This window comes from Podarcis melisellensis, assembly GCF_964234715.1.
Source record: "Podarcis melisellensis genome assembly, chromosome: Z".
In the NCBI taxonomy this organism is placed as follows: domain Eukaryota; kingdom Metazoa; phylum Chordata; class Lepidosauria; order Squamata; family Lacertidae; genus Podarcis; species Podarcis melisellensis.
Genome location: NC_138547.1, coordinates 22,888,363 through 22,901,597, shown reverse-complemented (window position 1 = coordinate 22,901,597; position 13,235 = coordinate 22,888,363). Strand labels below are relative to the sequence as shown.

General features: G+C 43.2%; 1 protein-coding gene across 4 annotated transcripts in view; it reads left to right on the top strand.

The window, feature by feature from the left end:
- Positions 1 to 13,235, top strand: part of LOC309361958 (vascular endothelial growth factor receptor kdr-like) — a 191,683-nt gene that overhangs the window by 77,780 nt on the left and 100,668 nt on the right. For all 4 annotated transcript variants that reach the window (XM_081897319.1, XM_081897322.1, XM_081897320.1 and 1 more), the window contains exons 4-9: positions 318 to 442; positions 6,328 to 6,490; positions 7,331 to 7,467; positions 9,887 to 10,052; positions 12,210 to 12,327; positions 12,686 to 12,864. In XM_081897319.1, the coding sequence (XP_081753445.1) occupies positions 318 to 442; positions 6,328 to 6,490; positions 7,331 to 7,467; positions 9,887 to 10,052; positions 12,210 to 12,327; positions 12,686 to 12,864 (888 nt within the window). The remainder of the gene's footprint in view (positions 1 to 317; positions 443 to 6,327; positions 6,491 to 7,330; positions 7,468 to 9,886; positions 10,053 to 12,209; positions 12,328 to 12,685; positions 12,865 to 13,235) is intronic.

The window sequence follows — 13,235 nt, the reverse complement described above, 5'->3', positions numbered from 1 at the left end:
TCTTGCATAGGAGGTGAGTGGGAGCTGATTCAGGGGATGGGAAGAAAAGTGACCAGAAGGAGTGGCACCCACATCACTCACTCACAAATAAAAATGTACCCATAGTCCTAAAATGGCAGCTGGCAGCTGATCATTGGTCTAACCTATCTCACAAGGTTGCTGATGAGAAAAATGAGGGGCTGTTTTGTTTTTGGAGAAAAGAGCAAGTTACAAAGGAGAGAAATACCATCAAAGATGCCTGCATGAGCATCTGACTAATGACCAAACGAGCTTGCCGGCTGGCACATAACTAACTTTATCTTCTCTGTGTTCCGCAGATAACACACAGCCTTTTGTAGACTTCCGCCCAAGTGTTCCTGATGTTATCTTCGTACACAATGCTACAGAAGTGATCGTGCCTTGCCGGGTCACCTCGCCGGATATCACACCAACGCTCCTGCTGGTGAGCACACTTCTTCTAAGTCTCATCTAAGAGGAAATAATCAATTCCGCAAGTGGCATAACCAGATTATGGATGTAATCCGATTCTTGGTAGCGGCTTGGAATGGGATTTGACGGACTTGTCACCCGTCATAGCGTTTTGCTTCAGTTCTCACTTCAGCTATTTTTAGCTGTTCCTGATCCAGCCCTTTAGCTTTTTGAAAACAACACTATCTGCCTAGATTGAAAGCAGCATGCTGAGGATGAGCATGAATGATTCCAGATTGAGAAAAACACAAACTTTAGGGTTCAGACAGGTTAGTGTGAAAGCATCCGAAATTGATAGTGCCTCTGGAAGCAGATTCCATAGTTTAATTATGTGCTGTGCGATTAAGTACTTTCTTTTGTCTTCATCTCCTACCATCCAGCTTTATTACACTTCTCTGGCTTCTAGTTTTTTGAGAGAGGGAGAAAAGAGTCTCTCTAGGCACTTTCTCCATACCATACATAACTGTACTCACTTGTATCCTGTCTCCCTTAACTCGCCCTTTTTTTCCTCAGGGCTCATCCACATTTTTGCTTGACCCGTATTTTGATTTCATTGTGTGCTGATGAATTCTCCTGGGTCAGAGAACTTTTCTCATTGTTCCGCAGCTGTGCCTTGTGAAAATCTAAGGTAACTCAGTTAAGCAAAATCCCACTCAAATTTTCTGTGAATCTGATAATATCTGATTTAGCAGGTCAGATTGGATTTTCCCAAGGCACAGCCACAGAACAATGAAAAAAGCCCTCAGACCTGGGAGAATTAATTGGGACAGGATATGATCAAAATACATGTCAAACAAAAGTGCAGATAGATGAGGAGGGCCATCTTAAGCATATCCGGCGCCATGGTGCAAAGATCCCCCTGGTGCCCCCCCCCCGTTTCCCAGAGTTGTTGACTCAATGGCATAGCAAGGTCAGGTGGTACTCAGTGTGGATTTTTTTTTGTCAAACCCCACCACCACCACATTGAAATTATTAAAGAAGGAAAAATAAGATACTTACTGTTGCAAGTGTTATTTTCTGGTTTATTTACTTAACATTTTGAGCATAAGCACTTAAAATCCTTTTTTTCATAACTTTGTTCTCTGCAAATTTTGAAATCACATCAGCTCCCAGAGTTGGTGGAGCTAGAATAAAACCCAGCTACCCCTCCAGCTGGACTCCGTCCATGGAACCAGTAAATGTGTGTGCTGCCTTATTCCATTTCAGGGTGGGTATGTGGGCCAGATGACCCTTATCTATAAGAATACGTACTTTGAAAACAAACTCAATCTTCTTTAAACCACTCCAGCCAAGGTGTATTCATAATCCACAATTAAGAATCCAGTTGAAGGTAATAAAGAATGAGCTTCAGTTAATTTTTAGTCTCAACGTCACATCAACAGGCAAATATACAATTTATGCCTGCACATTTGTAACACATACAAAGCTCTGTTTTTTGACTGATTGTAGCTGAGTCCAAAGAAGATGGTAACCATGTAAAACTATACTGAAGTCAAATTACAAAACTAGGAAGAGATGAAAACTAGGGGTTTAAGTTGATAAAAGCTTCATAGGTTAGAGGTGGGGGTTAATATAAATGTTCTGGAGGTAGTTATGAGCATTAGGGGACAGATATTCCTGTTGAGATAGAGAGAGACTGTAAGCAGCACGGTCCAGAAAACCAAAATTATGGTTTTTGCAAGGAAACACAGACAGTACAGCTGGAGGATGGATAACCAGACAATTGAACAGGTTAAAGCCTTCAAATATCTGGGTATCGTTTTCCAGTCGACCGGGTCCTGGGATGTCCATCAAAAATGTGCCAAAGAAAAAGCAGCTCAAAGTATCAAGATGCTGTCCCGCTTCTTTTACACGAAGGGGGGCAGATACATCCCAGCAGCCCTTGAAGTTTTTCAAGCAAAACCTCTGGCGCAGTTACTGTACGGGGCACAAATCTGGACGGGGAACCACTGCTCCAGTCTTGAAACTGTGCAGTCTAAATTTCTAAGGCAGATATTCGGCGTCCCCTCCTGTGTTCCAAACGCAGCATTACGACTCGAGGCCTGCCTTCCATCTGTGGAAACTCGGACCTGGCAGAGAACATTCAACTATTGGCTTCGTCTTAATCTGAATCCACCTGGTCTACTGCCTCTAGTAATGCAAGACCCTCACAAAAGCAAGTGGTTCAAAACTGTGCATCAAAAACTCCTTACATGCGGTCTGCATTCACAGTCCCTACTATCAATGGGCCTCATTAAAGCAAAGAGTCTAATAGGCCAGCGCCTGAAAGACATTGAACGACAAAACAACCTGATTATCTTAAAGAAACTGTGCCCATGGTATACCTACTTTCCCCCTTCTCATTTTGACTCTCCAGCTTCATATTTGTTTAAACTAACCATCCCAAAATACAGACGTGCCTTTACATTGGCTAGATGGGATGTTCTTCCCTCTGCTGTACTCGAAGGTCGTTACCAAAAGACTCCATTTGAAAAACGACTTTGCCCATGTGGAGATGGTAACACGGAAACAGTGTCCCACGTCCTTCTATCTTGCCCCCTTTACAAAGACCTAAGGAATGAGATTATTACTCCACTCATTCTCTCCAACCCCGGCCGTTCACCAGACATTACACTGTATTTTCTATTATCTGATACGGATAGTCAGATAACAGAGAAGGTCGCGAGGTACATCGAGAGAGCTGCGAAATTGAGGGCCACCATCTGAGTGACAGACTTGTTCATCTGACGGACCTCCTTTTGCTTGTTCTTTTCTTCCTTTTATCCCTATTTTCACTTTTAACTCTTGTATAGCTGTGGCCTGTTGGCTTTGCTAATAAAGTTTTGATTTGATTTGAAGCAGCACGGTCAGAAAGAAATGAAACACCTGCTGCTGGGCGCCTGAGCCCAGCGCCCCTGATGCGCAGGTGCTGTGGCGCAGGGTATCACTAAGCCAAATGGGAAAGACGCCCCTGCAGATGAGGCCAAAACTAGAAAGCCCCAGATGTTCTAATCATTTCTTCATAGAGGAGTTGTTATGAACTTGGTCATGTTGGTTGCCTGTTTCTGCACCTTTCCAGCTTTACAATATTCTTTCTGAAGTACAGGATGGCTCCAGTTAAGCTGAAGGCAGGGTGAGATAACATGAAAAAAGTGAGAGGAGGAGCAACTCTACACTTCATCATCAGCAGACAGTTTCCAATTAGGGCTTCATTTCTGGGTTTCTTCATAGGAATGCAAAAGGCAAGAAGACCCCAGTAGTCCCTACAAAAGAATGCAAATAATGTCAATACACAGTTGAACTGCAAGCACCGCCTTACATCTATTTAAATTATCAAACTTCAAAAGGCAGCTGCATCCCCAAAATTTCATATATGCAATTTGCAAAACTCATGGACTATGTTTTGCATATTTGCAAAGAGTAGCAGTTTCTTCAGACAGTATCCCATCTGCTTTGGTCTTCTTGTAAGAGGAAGGAGCAGCAGATGCACAGTTGCACGATATCACCCTCACAGGAAAAGGTACCCCTGCCCGTCAGGGCCAGTCGTGTCTGACTCTAGGGTTGTGCGCCCATCTCACTTAAGAGGCCGAGGGCCAGCGCTGTCCGGAGACACTTCCGGGTCACATGGCCAGCGTGACGAAGGTGCTCTGGCGAGCCGGCACCAGCGCAGCACACGGAAACGCCGTTTACCTTCCCGCTATAAAGTGGTACCTATTTATCTACTTGCACTTAGGAGTGCTTTCAAACTGCTAGGTGGACAGGAGCTGGGACTGAAAGATGGGAGCTCACCCCGCCGTGGGGATTCGAACCGCCGACCATGCGATCGGCAAGCCCTAGGTGCTGAGGTTTTACCCACAGCGCCACCCGCGTCCCTACATCACCCTCACAGTTGTATCCCAATAAAAAAAACTGTTGGCTTGAAGGGACCCAAAGGGTGGGATGAGATGTGGGGTGCATCTGGTTCATGGCCAGAATCATTCTCCCCTGCCCCTGGAACTGTACAAAGATTAATATTGACCAGTGGCATAAGAAGGTTTCTTGTGACTACCTTTGAGCAACTGGACATTACATACCTTATTTTTAGAGTCTTAACTTTTACCTGGCTTTGTCTCAGATTTCTAGCTGGTCATTTCTTGTTATTGGAACTGAAGGGACCTTCTTCCTACTACCCTTTTGAGTGGATACACGAAATGTTTCCACTTTGAGCTGCTACAAAATCTAGGCCAAATATTCCACACTTCCTCTTTGAAAGGGGACAAATGGGCAGGGCTGGAAATCATACCGCAAAAGGAAGGTGCCTCCGGACATCCTCAGTAAAGATGATGAACCTATTCATGGAGGTGTGTGAGTGAGCGAGTGTTTACCTTGGGCGCCTTCGTTCTGTTCCCATTTAAGGAAATACCATAGTGGCTGTTTTGGCCTGGCCTGGAAGCGTGTAGAGCCATGCTGGCTGCTTCCTGTACTCAGAGGAAGTTTGAGGGGACGCGGAAGGAAGGAGTCCGTTGATCGGACGAATTTAGAATATCCTCACCCAAAATTAATAACTGGCCACTGATAAAGCTGAAGGAGAGAGAGGGGGGAAATACCACAAGGTCTTTTCAAGTGGTTGGGTAGATTCTACCCTTTTGTTGTTGTTGTTAAAATATTTTATTATAATAAATAACTTTAATATGTGGGGCCATCTTAAAAAGGCAGATATTCCTTCCTATTCTTTTTCTTGACCACTGGGGGATACTCAAGCACAAAGCCGTAATATTCAACTCTATTCCATTGTATTATTCCTGTAAGAATGTACTTTCCCCCTCATAAATTACCTTTCTTATGTTTCCATTATACTTTAAAATGACTGCACTCCATATCCTTTAAATATTTATGGGGAAGTGTGCAGACTGCTAATGCTCAAGGAAAGAGCCTAACTTCACATGATTTGTTCTTCGCTTTGAGCTTAAAATCCAATCTTTTCAACATCCCCATCATCCCCAGTATAAAACTTAACACACTGGAGAAACGAGGGCACGGCATGACTCTTTGTGAAGGCTGATTCATTCACTAAATAGGGACCAACCAAAGCATGTGGCGCTGTGCTCTGTCACATGGTGCCGTTCTGGCTATTCACCACCATGGGAGGAAAACCCTGCTAATAATACAGAACAAGGATGAGGAGTGCTGAATGAAGTTGGCCCTCCAGTTCTTTCCATTTGGCCCTTAGAACTCTCCTCAGGCCACACCCTCTTGCCTTTCTACTTTGCATGCATGCTCTTGAATGAATTTGTACCCTTGAGGTCTTGCCTGGGTAGAGGACAGAGAAGGGTATCTGCGCATGTGCAGATACTGGCCAACTCTACAAAGGGACAGAAAAACGGCTTCCCATCCCCGATCACAAGGATAATCAGTCTCTCCTCAGAGGGAACTCTTGAGAATTTTAGCTTTGTGAGGGGAATAGGGGGCCTCCTAACAACTTTCAACACACTTAACAAACTACGGCTCCCAGAATCATCTCTGCCCTTTGCAGGATACCTCTTGCAGATACCATCAGGAGGTCTGTTCTGTACGATGTGGGAATCAGGTTTTTTTTTTAGCATGGCAGTACCTGCCCCTTGGAACTCCCTCCCATTCCTGTAATCTTTTCATCATCTTTTCCTTTTTCAACAAGCCTCCTAGGTAGAGATTCTTATCCACAGTGTGTATGTGCATTGGATTTGGAATTGTGTTTCTATGTTTTCGTACTTGATGATATATAGGTGATCGCTTTGGGATGTTTCATGAAAAGTGTTTCATAAATAAAACGTATAAATGAATGAATGAATAAATAAATAAATAACTGTTGGGGTGGTTTTGAATGTCAGGTGTAGCATCACATCTACCTCTCATCTTCTTCAGCATCCTTCCAGCAGTGCTGTGAGGTCTGTGAAGATGGAATGGGACCCCAAGAGAGGATTTGTGGTCACTTTGCCTACCTATGAGTTCTTCAGTAGCATGCTCAAGTGTGTTGCTATGGTCAGGGGAGACGAATACACATCCTACTATGTGACACAGAAAGTAGGTGAGTAGCTTGTAGGGATGTGAGGAGGAAGCAGATCCCGTCCTGTACAGTGTTCATTGTAAGCAGCACTGCCTTAGGGCGGACACAGAAAACCAGCGCTCCCATTGCTGACATCACTGGAGCATAGTATTTGTGAACCCTAATTTCAATTACAGATCAAATTAAGATGCTTCCACAAATGCTGCCCAGAGTTTTACCTTGCAGAAGCCTGGTGTCAGAAGTTCTCCAGATATCCTTTAAGTCAGCCTCTCCCTGTCTGATGCACTCCAACTGGGACTGATAGGAATTGTAGTCCAAAAACATCTGGAGGACACCCAGTTTGGGAAGGCTGCTTAAATACTTGGATATTTTGCTGATGATCTTTTAGTGTGGCAGCACCTACACTTTGGAACTCCCTGCCTATTGACAGTGGCAGATCTTGGACAGATTTCAGTGGGATCCTGTGTGATGTCAACATGTGGTGCCCCCTACCTCTCACACTCCATTCTAAATCATATTTGTGGCGTCACCTTGTGGCACCTCCGTGCAACTGAATCAGTTATGCTACCCTAAATCTGCCTCTGCTATTGATTATCAGTTAGGTGTCTTCACTGTACTTTTTTGGGCACCTGCTAAAAACATTTTCATTTAGACAAGCCTACCCAGAGGTTTAGAAAGCTGAAGCAAGTTTTAATCTGTTTTTAGAATTTTGCTATTTTAACCTTTCAGAAGTCTTAAATTGTGGCTATTTTTCTTACCAATAATTGTATTATAATATTTGCCAAATACTTGATAATCTGCATTTGACATCTGCCACTGTTTGGATTTTGATATTGGCTATTGGCTTGCTATGTCTTCCAGAGAAAAGGATACAGAACCTGGTTCTCAAAACAAATCCCCAAAAGCTGGTGGTTGGAGACAACCTTAACCTGGAATGCAGTGCGGAGACATTTTTCAATGGACGCATTGAATTTGTATGGACAATTCCTGGAAGGACTGTGAGTAAATCACATCTGTCCCTGGATCAAGGACAGTTATTGGTTCTGCTGAATGCAAAAGATTCCAGTCAGAAGTTTTGTTGTGTGCTAGCAATCTCTGTCCTCACTTCCTCAAATAGTTTTTGAGCGAGCATTCAAATGCTCAGTATCCAATCAAAGAAATTATGATGTCAGATATGTTGTTGGACTGCCATCATCCCTGACCACTGCCACTGTGGGCTGGCACTGACTGGGGGAGCCCAACAGCATCTGCCTGCTTTCTAGCATCAGTTCATAATTGCTAGGAATGCACAGAAATATTTGGGTTGGTGGTAGTACATTTTGATGGGGAGAGAAATGATTATGGCTGCTCCACTGAACATCCTGAGTAAATTTAAAGGCATAACATATTCTACATGTTTGCAGAGAGAGCTAATGTACATAGGAATATAGGAAGCTGTCTTATATCATGTGAGACTATGAAGCCATCTCTCTCAGTATTGTCTACACTGACTGGCAGCCTCCGTGAGGGTTTCAGACAGGTGTCTCTGTCAGAACTACCTGGAGCTGCTCTACCACTGAGCAAAGCTCTATGGAAGAATCCAGCATCATGTCTAGGGATGGATAAATCTGCCTCAGTTTGTTCTCTTCTGATTCCACACATGGCTGTCTTAAAGTATGTCCTGTCTGTTCCCACGTGCATTTTGGGGGGGATAACTCTGTACAAATCCTTAAAAAGAAAAAGAAAAAGTCATAACCCCTTCCCCCATGCACAGAAGGAAGGAATTTCTGTTTCCTTGTTTTAACACTGTAAATCTTATTGGAGTAGCTTCAAAGCCCAGCACATCAGCTGCACAGCAAAAAAAACATTTTTCAAAATGGTACAGGAAACAACTTATTGTGTAATTCTATGCACAACGGTTCATTCTACATACAACAAAATGGCTGCCCCATTTTATACTGATGGAGGTACATTGTATGTACAATGGCCCTTTGTGCATAGAATTATACAGGAAGTGGAATAAGGTAACTTCCTGTGCCATTTTAACAAGCATGTTTACCTTGTGTGCTACAGGTACTGTATTTTGAAGCTGCTTCAAGCATCTTTCCAATGTCAAAACAATAAAAAGGAGAGCAGCCTCATATGTATGAGTAGTGAAACAGCCCTCAGAAGGGTTCATAGATCAGCAGATTAAACCATATATCTGCAGTCCATTCTCATGAATTGTTTGCTAAGATTGTGTTTTTAGTCAAGATGGTGGGGAGGGTATGCAGAAAAATAAAGCCTGGGTTAAAATCCCCTGATATACCAATTTTGTTGCAGTCATTTCCTTTCAGGGCTGTCTTAAGCATATGTGGCGCCGGGGTACAAAGATCCACCCGGTGCCCTCCCCCAGTTGTCCAGTCCCAGGCTCGCAGGAGGGCGGAGCCTGCCGGCTGCGTCAGCATCTCACTGGCTCAATCGCCCTCGAACACGTGGCATAGAGCTGCCCGCAGAAGAGCCCACCATGGTGCTCTAACCGACGGATGGGCTTTTCCCCAGACTCAATTCTCGGGCCCCGGACTCTCAGCCTGGTGCCCCTGAGAGCCCAGCGCCCAGGTGCCCCGCACCCCTAGTGCCTATGGGTAAGACGGCCTTGTTCCCTTTCCATCTTAGAGGATTTGGGTCACAGACAGAAAGGCCTGGAGATACCACTGCCCTAAGGCTGCTGATGAGCAAATGGAGTAATGGTTCCACCACCCTTTGCCTCACTAGAGGTTTTTGAGCATCTGAGAGAAGATCTAGCATGGCTCATAGATGTGCTGCTCAGCCTTGCCAATTTTGCTCTGAGTCCTTCAGCACAGCAAAGGAGAGTTATGTTGTCTTTGCACCACCTGCCTCCCACCATCAAGGCATCTTGCACACAAAGGCACATGCTACGCCCACCTCTCATGCTGTTTCAGACACAGGCCCCAAACCCATCAGAAAGTGGCAAGTCCTGTGTCCGCTCAGGAGGAAATTCCCTCCCTAACTGTGGTTCTGGCCTGAATTTTGATTCTACCCCATCCTACATTGCAATGCACCACCATCACTGGTAGTTAACTCTATCATTGTTAAAGGAATGAGTTGCACTAATATTGAGGGTCCAAATACCATTGTGACTGAATACCATTTTGCAATTGAATACCAATTTTTCATTTTAATAATTCATGTTCACTAAAATTCCATGAGGGTGGAGCTTGTAAAAGTCACATTTCAGAACCAGGAGTCTGAGGACTCACCTGATTTAGCCTTTTACATTGTTGGATTTATGACTTTCTAAGGAGGAAACTTTTAGGAAATCTAAGATTTTCCTTTGTAGTTCACTGTTCCTGACTGGATATGTGTTACTCTCTGTTTGAGCTGTTCTGAACTGGCCTTATAGCAGGTTTTTTCCTGTCTCCACTCTGCTCCCTTTAGGAAACCAAGGCTGAAAATACATTCGACCTAAGTGAGCCAGTGTATAAAGCTTCTTCTAATGTGGTCATCAAGAATGTTACAATGGAAAACAAAGGGTTGTATGTATGCAGAGGCATAATTGCCAATACAACACAATTAAAATCAGAGGCCAACATCACTGTATACAGTACGTATGATATCTATCTACCTATCTACCTATATCTACCTACCTACCTACCTACCTACCTATCTACACTGGTTAGAAAGTATCAACTTCTTTTTGTGGAGGCAGAGTCCACCTGTCCACTCCAGCAATCAGTTTACAGCACTTCACAGACCCCCAACTGTATCATAATCAACATCACAAACATTCACTGACACATATATGCAGCCTAAAGTCAAGGAAATGATTTACCACTCGATATTTCTGATTGCATCAGCCGGCATTCAAGAAACTCCAGGGGTTTTTGTGACATGTTGTTACATTGACAGGCGCCACACTTTAAAAAAAGAATAGTACAGAAAGGGATATTTGCCCTTTGGAGATCTTTGTTTGACTGTGTGTGTGCCTTTGATCTAAAGCAGTTGTTCCCAAACAGTATGTGTCATAAAAGAACTAATTATGTACTGTGAGAAATCCATTGATTCAACAGTTTAAAAGAGTACCCATCTGCAAAGAGAGCAGCTGAATGATGCATTCCAACAGCTGGCCTCCTTTGCTCAGGGTGGGCATTTTGAAAATGCCTCTGCTGCCTAAATGTTGTTATTTCAAGTATACACCACCTTTCATCAGAAAAAAGTTTTCACAAAGCAGGTATAAAGAACAAAATTAACAGACAGTATATAAAGCAATTAAAGCATCAAAATCCATAAAATAGGATTCCATTCACCCAATACCCCCACAAAATTGCACATCCAAAAACACACCTATACTTCAATCAAACTACACCTGTACATATTCGCCAGCTGTTGGGCTCGCGCACAACTGCAAACCCGCTATACTTCATTATAATCAGCTACTGGTCCCAACAACCCCCTGGAAGCATATACAAATAGACCACCCCACAACATTGGCAACCTAGCTGCAAGACTAAAAGCAAATCCAATCTAGGACCCCACCAACATCAATAAAAGCCTAACATCCTTCACCTAATCACTTGTTCATAGAGTTATCCTCTATAGCTGAGGATCTGTCTTTTCACCCTAGTAATCAACCACCAGTTTCTAGCTCCCTCCTGCGAAGTGATCAGACTCAAACTACTTCCCCAACCAATTTATGTACTTACCTTGGAACAGCACCACACTAACGATGGGGGAGAAATTTGCTCTAGTTCACATTTATAGGCAAACCTAAGTAATTCACACTTTCTGAAACAATATGGCAGTGTTGGCCAAACTTGGGTCTCCAGCTGTTTTTGGACTACAACTCCCACCATCCCTAGCTAACAGGCCAGTGGTCAGGGATGATGGGAATCAACACTGCAATATGGGAACTGACACACAGCCAACCTTTGAAATCCACACTTCTTTGAATCTTGCAATGCAATTCTCTAGCCAAGTAATGCTTTGGGTTTTTTGGTTTGTTTGTTTTTTAAATGCATGTACTAGAGTAAACTATGCATTTAAAAATGCATAATTAGTGAAAATAGTATACAAAATGCATTTTATAATCAGAAAATGCTTTCCAAAAAAATGTTTGTTAGGCAAAATTGCTTACAAATGCTGGTGAATTTCCACAAGGACTTGCTTTTTCAAAAAACAATTCCAGACGGATGTGGAAGTGTGGAAAACTGAGTGTTTGATGGGAAGAAATAATAGCTTGAAATTGCCAGAGGCACCCATTCCCGGCACTACAATCCCTGCACTCAACTAAAACACAACCATGAGGGGAGGGGCCCTCGTCCTTATAGTGCCCTGAAGCCACCATGGCTCTATCTGTGTGTATCAGTGGAAAATCCAGCACCCAGGAAGTCGTAACACCATATCTTATGGCTACTGCCACCAAGTGATATTGAACGTTGGAGCTGGTAAAAGCTCAACAGAAGGTGGGGAAGGCAGATGTTGTAAATTCCTTTCTCCAAATAGTTTGATCATGTGTCCTTTAGGGATCAAAATCAACTGCAGGTTTAAATTAATTAAAAAATGAAGCACATGTTTCAAATGGCAGCATCATTTCCTATTCTTACTTTATACTAACTTCTGGCTGGCCAGTCCATTTGCATGCTTTCTGCTTGTGGGACTCTTGCATTCTGTTCCACAGCTTTTATTATCCGTTGTGTTACTATTGTTTTGCAAAAAAGCAAATTTAGGATTCATTCCTGCAATTTTTCTTGTTTATTTTAAGGGGAAGCTTTCATCAAAGTTTCCTTTAAGAAAACCAATCCTTATGAAGTTGTCGAAGGTCAAAAGATGCTGAAATTGTCTTGGAAGGTTCAAGCTGTCCCCCGCCCCATAGTGACCTGGTAAGAACCAAGGAGGTACTTTGAACTGACAGAAGGAAAATGCTGATGCAGGGGGGTGAGGAAAGCATAACAATCTAACAGCAGTTCTTTGCAGGTCTACTCAGGCTTGCCTGTGCTTAATTGCAGTACTTAAATCTGTGTTGTGGTGTGTTTTATTTGGCATTTGGTATTCCCAATCACTTGTTTGTTTTGAACCATTTTTTGTGTACATTGCCCAGAAAACTTTAATTAAGGGGTTGCATAGAAGTCACACTAATAAAGAATAAGAAGAATAAGTCTCAGTAACTCTATCATGGGATTGCCCTTGTTCCCCTCTACTCTATCTTTCAATTGGTATCTTTCTTGCTGGACATTGTAGGTACAAGGATGGCAAGAAGCTGACCAGTGCGAACAGTGACTGCTATGAACTAGATCCAGTGAAGTACAGGCTTATCATAAGGGACGTGAAACCAAAGCATGCTGGGAATTACACCATAACCCTGAGCAACACTAAGCATAATGTCCATGAACAACACACTGTCGAGCTGGATGTATTAGGTAAGCACCTATTAGACCTAAATAACTAACCAGCTTATTCCTCTGTTTCTGGTTTCCAGGGCAAAGGAGAATGGCAAGCAGTTTCTGGCCAAATGCTTTGTATAATTGATGTACAAACATGTGGCATATATCCAAGAAACTGCCTGCTCCTGCTGCTATAGCTGTTATTACTATCATTATTTCAGTACAGTGGTACCTCGGGTTATATACGCTTCAGCTTACAGACTCCACTAACCCAGAAATAGTACCTCGGGTTAAGAACTTTGCTTCAGGATGAGAACAGAGATCATGCTCCAGCGGTGCGGCAGCAGCAGGAGGCCCCATTAGCTAAAGTGGTGCTTCAGGTTAAGAATGGACCTCCAGAATGAATT